Consider the following 9,551-nt stretch of genomic DNA (forward strand, 5'->3'; position numbering starts at 1 on the left):
GTTAGCTGAAAAAAGCCTCTTAGGTTTTAAAGCCTACCCTTCCCGTGTAACTCAGGTTAACTCCGTGTTCTGATATCGCTGTCATAGTCACACAAACTGGGCAAAGAGTCGTGACTCCTTCTCTTTGGGTGGTGTGATATCTATCCTCTCTTGGTTTTTCTGTCAAAAAAATGCAAATTCTGTCTGTTCTAATATATTCTGAAGATAAAATAAATTTTTAGTTCTTCTCAGTGGTATCTTTTCACCTTTTTTCTTTGAGTATGGAGCTATATCTTACCAGTATTTTTTTCTTGACTTTCTTTGAAACTATTTCTGTTAATTCTTAAAGACTTTCCTCTCATTCTTACAAAATGTCCTTTATTATTTCTTTTATTATAGTTATACATACAAAAGAACATATTTGTACATATTTGTAAGCTGTAAAGGATGATAATGGAATGAATACCAGTGAACTCATCACCTAACCCCAGAAATAGAGCATCACTAAAAGTTGGCTTCTGCGGGTGGTCCTCCCTGTACCATTCCTGTCTTTTTCCTTCACTATCCTCCTCCTTCTGCTTAAACAAAAAAATAATTTTTTAAATTTGTTATTATGTTAAATTAACAAGTAATAATTGTACAGTGTTATGGGCTACGGTATGATACTTTGATACATGTACACAGTATGTAGTGATCAAATCAGGGTAATTATCATGTCTAGCACCTCAAGCACCTACTGTTTCTTTGTGTTGGGAATATTCAAAATCCTTTCTTCTAGCTCTTTTGAAATATATAATAATTTGTTCCACATAGTTACAGTACAGTGTTATTGAACTCTAAAATTCTGCTTCCTATCTAGCTAAAATGTTGTATCCGTCCACCAAACTCTCTCAGTCTCCCCCATCCCCTTCCCAGCTTCCAGCAACCACTTTTCTGCTCTCTATTCTATGAGCTCCACTTTTTGAAATCCATGCAGTTTTTCATAATACACATGTTCCACGACCTTTTTGAAAATCTCATGTATTGATGAGAACAGAAGGCCCAATTAAGAGATTCTCGTCTCTCTTTTAAGCCATGAGACCCAGAGACAAATGATTAAAATGTCTATTTTTTTTATCTCAACTTAGGAAGAGGACCACTTCGCCCGGGTGGAAGAGGCAATCACCCGCACGCTTGTGTGTGCCCTGAAGACCGCAGAGGATCCGCACAATACCAGGGCTTGGCTGAACCCAACTGAGGTAGGCCGCTTCTGGTTTTCATCAGAGCAGTTGGTGTCCTGTGATTAGTCAAGTCTGGCTAGAACAATGGTTTTCTCAACAAATTAAATGTGTGTAGCCATTCTAAAGGGTTTTTCTTTTCCCCTAGGTCGAGGAAACATCTCATGACGTCAATTGTCGCTACTTAAATGGAGCAGTTTCTGCTTTCTTTGATCACTACAGAACATCTAACGTAGTAGAAACCTCAGCTCTGCAAACAAACACGGAACACGCGAGAAAGGAAGGACTGAATGTGTGCGACCACTGGGAGGGGGGACGAACACGTGGCCAGAGCGTAACCATGGGAGCAGCAAGTGCCTTTGGCCCTGATCTGGTTCCTGTAACACCTTCGGAAAGAGAAGGCATCTGTGAAAGTGATGGTCAAGACTTTGTCGACAGAGATGGAGAACACTTCGGAAAATCACATCAAGCCGAGAAGCAACAAACGATAAGCAAAAGCGAGAATGCAGTTGTGAAACAGATTGCATACAGTAACGCCACGGCCCCTTCTCAGTCACTCATTTCTACAGACGACTTGCTCGACTGCCTGGTGAACCCACAGGTGACCAGGATGGTGGCACAACTTCTGATACAAGGAAGAAATGTGTGATTCTTACAGACTGTGACTTTTTAAATAATACTTTAAACATTTATTTTTTTAAATACAGTATAATTTTAAAATAAAAGTTGGACCAATGAAAGGTCAATTTGCACAAGCTTGACAATGTCCTTAACTCTTACCTAATTAAATGTCCATCTGGGGCCAGCCCCATAATGTACATCGGGAGCTGGATCCCACATGGCTGACTGCAGTTCAAGTCCCAGCCCCAGCAGCTTGAAAAACCTGCTGGGCACATTTGTGTACATGCCCCAAATCCTGGTGGGATGGAAAAAGGAGAAAAAAGGATTCAGTGTGGGCGTGCCCCATTGAGGGGTGCATTTTCTCTCTCTTTCTCTCTCTCTCACTCTCTCATTCTGTCTGACGAATGCATGTGCCCTATGGCAAAAAGGAAAAAAACGGTCGGCCTAGTGCTGCCTTCTCTCATGCATATTGCTGCTTGGCCAGACTGGCTCTGTTTTATTTATTGGTCTTCTTTCTTTGCTGCTTTTGTATTTCCTCTCCTGTCTCAATGTCCCACGTGTTCCCAATAGAAAGTGATCTTTTCATCTGCCTCAGCCAATGGTCAACTGGCTGCTTATCTTTGTAAGTAGTAACTTATTGGAGCAGAGTCACACCATTCATTTACATAATGTCTGTGACAACTTTATACACATGTTGTTTACGGTGGCAGAGTAGAGTAGCAACAGAGACCGAATGGCCCAGGAACCCAAAAATATTCAGTACTTGTCCCTTTACAAAGGGATTGTGGCATGACTTCCCTATTAGACAGCACTCTCTCGCTTGCTCTTTCTCTCTGGCAAGCACACTTGCCCTCTGGCAATTAAAAAATACTGTTCAAGTAGTCAAAATGATTTCTGGATAATTTCAGAGAATTGCAACTTACCAAACAATTCCGCTAGAAAGTCACTGAATAATTTTAGCACATCGTAAATATTCAAGCAGTCAAAACTGTCTATAGGTAATTCTAGTAAATTGCAATAGTACTTCACAAAATGTTCCTGGAAAATGTTATTTATTTACTTAATTCCATTTGTTATTCTTGTTATTTTTTAATTTTAGCAGAGAGAGAGAGAGAGAAAGGAAAAGTGAGAAAGCAAGCCACCAGGTCCAGGACTTGAACCATAGTTCACATGGGAGTCCAGTGCCTTAACTACCACATCCCCTGCCAGCCCCAGGGAAAGTACATTTTATAAAACTTTTCAGTTATATCTATATGTACTGGGCCTGATATAAAATGAGTTTCTTAGTTTATGTTGGGGTGAAAAAAGTTTGAAACCCATTCTGAAAGAAAGCATTTCCCTGAGCAGTCGTCTTTGGCATGCAGAGACCTGGGGAGAGAGTGAAGACGTTGGCAGAAACAGATTTCTAAGTATAAACAGGTTTGGGGGATGGACGTCATGACTGTATAGAGACAGCGACGTGGCAAGAGAGCCTGGCTGTCTGCCAAGAGGGACTGTGAGAGTGAGGAAGTGCCTGTCAGTCCTCCAGGTAGCCTCGTCCCATTTCATCCTGCATTTCACAGGTGAGCATGAAGGAGCAAGGAAAACCAATGACTAAATAAATATTAATACTTTGACCTTACAGATGCCAAAGGAGCTAAAGTACACAACCCCAGGCTCGTGCCTGCCGTCACAGCCTCGTGGTATCAGCAGGGTGACTTACCCCGCAGGCACAATAGGGAGAATGGCTGGGGCCATCGGTGCTCTCGGGACCCACAGAAATGTTTTAGTTTCTTTTTAAAATTGGAGTGGGAGGAGAAAAGATGATAATAGACCCTGGTGACACTTCATATCAATGCAGCTGCAAAGTATAATGTTTCAAAAAGAATTACTTAATATTATCATTATTTTTAAATTTGCTGTAAGACAGACACATGTGCTCACCAGAGAGAAATGGAGGTGAGGAGTGTGAAAGCAGGCTGCCGGGTCCGGGATTCAAACCTCAGTCGTCCATGCAGGAGTCTAGCACTTTAGCCACCATGCCACCTACTGGCTTGCAATGTATATATATATTTTTTTTTTTTTTTTTTTGAGAGAGAGAGTTTTGCTATAGGGTGCATGTGCTAACTGGAAAGACAGAAAGAAATAAAGTGAGAAGTCACCCCCCCCCAGGGGAAACGACCACGTCACAGTCCTTTCTCCTCCATTCTCCTCTCTGGATTTTGGGCTTGCACACACATGTGCCTAGCGTGTTTCAAGCTGCCAGGTCTGGGGCTCAAACAACAGTCAGCCATGTAGGAATCCAGCACCCTAAACCCTATGCCACCTGCTGACCCCCCAAAGTATAATTTTTAATCTTATACAGTAGGCGCCCACAAAGGCCAAGTGCCTGGAACCCATGGAAGTCCTAATGCAGCCGTTATCAGGCTCACTTGAGGTGTCTGCTGAAGATGCAGGTTCTCAAGATAACCACTTGAGAGCTGCAGCCTGATGCCTTTGGGACAGGGCAAGAACTTGCAGTTCAGCAAACGCTTCAGGCGATGCAAATACCAAAACCTTTTAAGAATCTCTGACCATTCAGGAAAACAACAAGCCCTGTCACAAGCTCAGAGTGGGCTTGTTTAGGTGGGTCCACTTGCTGGGGTCAACTTGCCCTTCAGACTGCTAAACTGTACCTGTGCTGTGCCCCTTCTTGCAGTGTCCAACTGTTAATATTCCATTTCCAGTATTGTCATACTCAGGCTCCCTTGATGCTGTTGGGTTTAGCTGTGGCCCTTTATCAGTGGTGGCCTGTGTTTATCATTAAGCTCCCCTGTCCTTGCCCTTCAGGATAAAAATGTTTGTTGCCAAATGGCATTTTTCAGGTACGTTATTCAAAAAGGAGGAACACGGCATATTTGACTTATCTGAGTGAGGATCACTGTAACATTTACTGGCTGGATCATTTCCCTCAGTGCGGTACACCCTGCTATTCAGCCTTGCCCTGCACTATCCAAGCTCCTGGAGCACGAAAGCTAGTGAGAGCAACTGCTGTTTGATTCCAATTTCCTACATCCATCGTCCATACTGAGTTCAGATACCAGTGTGTTAGGAAGCCAATACATAAAAAAAAGTTTTTTAATTAAAAAAAAAATGCAAGAGAGATTTCAAAACGTCCATGTTAGGCAGCTGTGGCCCCATCAGCCTCCTCGCTTGAACAGGTTGTTCCCAGCCGCCAGGGGAATGCCTTTATCCTCCCAGCGCCCCTAGTGTCCAAGTATGCCTTCTGCATTGGCTCCCCATCTGCAGCAGTTCTAGTCTCCTGGCATACAGAGACTACAATAGAAACCAAAGCCTGAAGGAAAGGAATCTAAGGAAACACGGGAGAATTTTGCAGATCATCTAAGATGTTCCTGAATTACTGCCTTTAGCCTAGAAGTCATGTTCTGTAGTGGGAAGAGAAAGGGTCTTGATATCCTAGGGATGCAGGTTCCTTTGCCTGCTCTAAGTTAAAATACCAATATAATTCTTAAGATTGCAATCTTATAGGATTGTTTGGGGAGGATAAAATAAATCATGAAATTGCCTTTTGTACTCCCTGTTTCAATCTAGGTGCTCAATAAATGGTGTTTGAATCTGATATTTACCCATAGGTAGTGTGGAGGTTAAGGTAGCTGGATTCCACGTGGCTGACCATGGTTGACTGCACCTTTCGAGTCCCAGACCTGGTAGCTTGAAAAATCACGCCATATGCATATGTATTTGCTTCCAAAATCTCCAAAGGAAAATGGACGAGAAGGGATTTGGCATGGCCACCCCTAGGGAGTGATTTCTCAATTTACCTCTCTCTGGCAAGCACACACACCCATTAGCACAAAAAAAAAAAAAAAAAGAAAGAAAGAGAAGAAGGGGAAAGGAGAGAGAGGATCAGGGAGAGGGGAGAAGAGAGGAAAGAGGAGGAGAGGGGAGGAAAAAGGAGGAGAGGAGAGGGGATGAGAGAAGATGAAAGAGGAAGAGAGGAGAGGAGAGGAAAGAGGAGGAGAGGGGAGGAAAAAGGAGGAGAGGAGAGGGGATGAGAGAAGATGAAAGAGGAAGAGAGGAGAGGGGAGGAGAGAGGAGGACAGGGAAGGGGAAGAGAGGGGAGGGGAGGAGAGGAGAGAACAAGGGAGGGGAGGAGAGGAGAGGGGAGGAGAGGAGGAGAAGGGAAGGGAGAAGAGAAGGGAAAAGACAAGAGAAGAGGGAAGAGAAGAAGAAAACCACACAACTTCACCATCTAGTAGATACTTTTTCATAACCCTACAGTTCACTTAATCTTAGCGCTGTAGGAGGGCTTCACACTGAAGATGGAGCACGCATTATTCTGTTGCTCTTACTGAGCAGAACTAAGACCAATGAGGATAAGTTAGCAATATGAGAAGGCAGATCCTGGGTCAACATTAAGAAAGATGTCTTTGCAGCTAGAAGGACCCCTGCAGCTGGATCGGGCTGCTGTGCTGCACAGCTTCATGGGCCACAACTCACCTGGGCCACAGCTGAATCCCAGCCCTGGGCCATGCAGGGTGCATGTGTACTGCCACCCCAGAGCCCTGGCCATTGTGGGGTGGTTTGTGAAGAAAGAAGTTCCCTGTCATGGAGTCTGTTCAACATAAGGCTGTGGCCATAAGTCAAGGGTGTTGCAGAAAAGATTCCTGCTCTGGGGAGTACAACCAGACTTTGATTCTGAGTTGGCTTATCAAACGTTTACAAAGCATGCATTGTACATCAGGCACAGATGCAGGGATCGGGACATGTAAGAGCAGCCCCGCCCACTCAGTAGTAACTGTGCTCCCCAGAGCTCTGTGGCGTCCAATGGCATCCCTGCTGTCTCTGCGGTGGCGGCTGAAACTGCAGACTGTGCCCTCTCTCTGAAAGACTCTTACTCTCTCCTCACTGAAAATGCAGCTCTGTTCTTCTTTGTTCACATAGGTGACCCCCCATGTGTGGACACAAAAGTTAATAATCACATTACCTGAGTTCAAATTTAAAATTTATTTGCTTATGATATTATGAAAGAGAAGCTGAAAAGTCTCTGAGTTTCAGTGACATAGAAAAATCCTTTAGTCTTAGAAAATGTTGTTAATACAGGAAAAAAAGCTAAGACTCATTTACACGGTTATGTATAGATGAACAATGTCTTTTGGGAAAGATATCAAAATGTTATCTTCTGAAAGTAATGAGGTACTCTGGGTATGCTTGGTAGTCATAAAATACCACAAATAACTGTGGATTTTGCATATTATCTGTGACAGTGTCATATAAATCAGTAACATTTTGAGGGTTCTTTGAAGGAGGAACAATTAATGAGTTATTTCCAACCGTGTAGATTCCAGTCAGTACACGCACGTAATACATGTGCTTTTTCCCATTGCCATCTGGCCTGGAGTATGTATCGTTGGCAGAATAACTGGCATGAACAGCAAAATAGGTCCCTTGTCCATATGCCGTGGCTGTCAAGAAAAAAAAATACATTTTTAAGAAGTTCAGTTTTTGTACATCAGGCACAGATGCAGGGATCGGGACATGTAAGAGCAGCCCCGCCCACTCAGTAGTAACTGTGCTCCCCGGAGCTCTGTGGCGTCCAATGGCATCCCTGCTGTCTCTGCGGTGGCGGCTGAAACTGCAGACTGTGCCCTCTCTCTGAAAGACTCTTACTCTCTCCTCACTGAAAATGCAGCTCTGTTCTTCTTTGTTCACATAGGTGACCCCCCAGGTGTGGACACAAAAGTTAATAATCACATTACCTGAGTTCAAATTTAAAATTTATTTGCTTATGATATTATGAAAGAGAAGCTGAAAAGTCTCTGAGTTTCAGTGACACAGAAAAATCCTTTAGTCTTAGAAAATGTTGTTAATACAGGAAAAAAAGCTAAGACTCATTTACACGGATATGTATAGATGAACAATGTCTTTTGGGAAAGATATCAAAATGTTATCTTCTGAAAGTAATGAGGTACTCTGGGTATGCTTGGTAGTCATAAAATACCACAAATAACTGTGGATTTTGCATATTATCTGTGACAGTGTCATATAAGTCAGTAACATTTTGAGGGTTCTTTGAAGGAGGAACAATTAATGAGTGATTCCCAACCGTGTAGATTCCAGTCAGTACGCGCACGTAATACATGTGCTTTTTCCCATTGCTATCTGGCCTGGAGTATGTATCGTTGGCAGAATAACTGGCATGAACAGCAAAATAGGTCCCTTGTCCATATGCCGTGGCTGTCAAGGAAAAAAAATACATTTTTAAGAAGTTCAGTTTAGTATATGATTTGACATGTTGGCCAATATAGTAAATAACATTCAGTTCTCTCTAGAGCATCTTTAAAAAATCTGTGGGTGTGTTTTTCATTTTTAAAGGTCAAACATTCCATCTTGGAGGGCCAGGCAGTCCCCTTTGGGATGACATACAGTGGGCAGTTTCCTGAAACGTGGGTTGTGGCACGGCCGCTAATTATGGGGGAATGCAGTGAGCCTGTCTACACTGTCCCAGCCCGCGTGGGCTCCTGCGGCTGCCACTGCATTTGGAGCAGCCAGGCCACTCGCTTCCTTACCATTCTTCCCAGCGTAACTGCGGTTGAAGCCACGTCCATTGACTTTTGGTAGTGAGTCTGCATCTGTCCCATGAAAGAGGAGTTTCTCATTCATTGTCTGGCCATTTTTGGCATCCATTGTTTTTTTCATGGTCTGATATTTACTCCAGAGATGTGGATTCTGGATCCTCTCAATCTGCAAATTAATAAAAATATTCTACCAGTGCCAAGAGTACTTGCCAAGATTCAGCAAATGTGCCATGATCACTATTTCCATAAACAAAAATTACACTAAACAGCAAATTCAATGCCAGATGGCAGCTTTCTGCATTCGGAAATCCTTTTAGATCCAGTGTGTCATAAAAGCAGTCATTGGAAGGAACACTGGTTTAATTTTAGCACCTTTTAGGCACCAAATGAGAACGATGTTTAAGACCTTTCATATATATATTTGTTCCTATGTATCCATGACAGATGAATGAAGAAAGACGTATGCACACATGTGAGAGTGAGAAATGAGAGAGAGAGAGAGAAACACCCTCTAGATCTGGTCATGGTGCAATCCCCTTCCTCTATCAAGTCCTCCAGATGAATCTTGGAGTTCACATGTCTGAACTGTTCCAGGCTGACTAGGCCAAGGATTCAAATCACAGTCACCATGTGGACTCTGGCTTATCTTGAGAGGCATTACCACCATGGTCACATGAGAAGGAGAAAAAGAGAGAGAAAGACTTCATGCTATAACCTACCCCCTACTTCAGCCAGCCCAGATCATGGGCATGTGCTCCCAGTATGCTCAGGGAGGTCCTGGGACATGAACCCAGTACCTGTCCCATGTGAGTCCAACTGCATTACCACTGCACCACCACCTGGCCCCGAATGTTTCGGCTCTTATGCCTCATATACAACTGTTTTGTTTTGTTTTTTTTTTTTTTGAAAAGTTTTATTTTATTTTTTTTATTTTTATTTATTTATTTATTTTGTTTGCTATAGGGAGTATGTGCTTGCCAGAAAGACAGAGAGAGACAGAGAGATAGAAAGCAAGAAATCACCCCTCTGGGGGATGGCCACGCCGCAATCCCTTCTCCTCCATTCTCCTCTCGGGATCTTTGGCACACACACACACATGCCCGGCATGAGTTTAAGCCTCTGAGTCCGGAACTCGAACCACGGTCGACCACATGGGAGTCCAGCAATATAGCCATTA

The 9,551-nt window shown here is 43.3% G+C and overlaps 2 protein-coding genes across 6 annotated transcripts in view; one reads left to right on the forward strand and one right to left on the reverse strand.

Moving 5' to 3' along the window:
* The window catches only part of HSPBAP1 (HSPB1 associated protein 1), a 55,191-nt gene extending 53,243 nt beyond the window's left edge, over positions 1-1,948 (forward strand). For all 3 annotated transcript variants that reach the window (XM_006154584.3, XM_014590181.2, XM_014590182.2), the window contains 2 exons: positions 1,107-1,217; positions 1,345-1,948. In XM_006154584.3, the coding sequence (XP_006154646.1) occupies positions 1,107-1,217; positions 1,345-1,845 (612 nt within the window). In that variant the 3' untranslated portion in view covers positions 1,846-1,948. The remainder of the gene's footprint in view (positions 1-1,106; positions 1,218-1,344) is intronic.
* Positions 1,949-7,556: 5,608 nt separating this feature from the next.
* PARP14 (poly(ADP-ribose) polymerase family member 14) overlaps positions 7,557-9,551 on the reverse strand; it is a 55,660-nt gene continuing 53,665 nt past the window's right edge. For all 3 annotated transcript variants that reach the window (XM_027774220.1, XM_006154587.3, XM_027774221.1), the window contains one exon: positions 7,557-8,033. In XM_027774220.1, coding sequence (XP_027630021.1) covers positions 7,744-8,033 — 290 coding nt within the window. In that variant the 3' untranslated portion in view covers positions 7,557-7,743. The remainder of the gene's footprint in view (positions 8,034-9,551) is intronic.

The sequence above is a fragment of the Tupaia chinensis genome, unplaced genomic scaffold, assembly GCF_000334495.1.
Source record: "Tupaia chinensis unplaced genomic scaffold, TupChi_1.0 Scaffold000415_1, whole genome shotgun sequence".
Classification (NCBI taxonomy): Eukaryota; Metazoa; Chordata; class Mammalia; order Scandentia; family Tupaiidae; genus Tupaia; species Tupaia belangeri.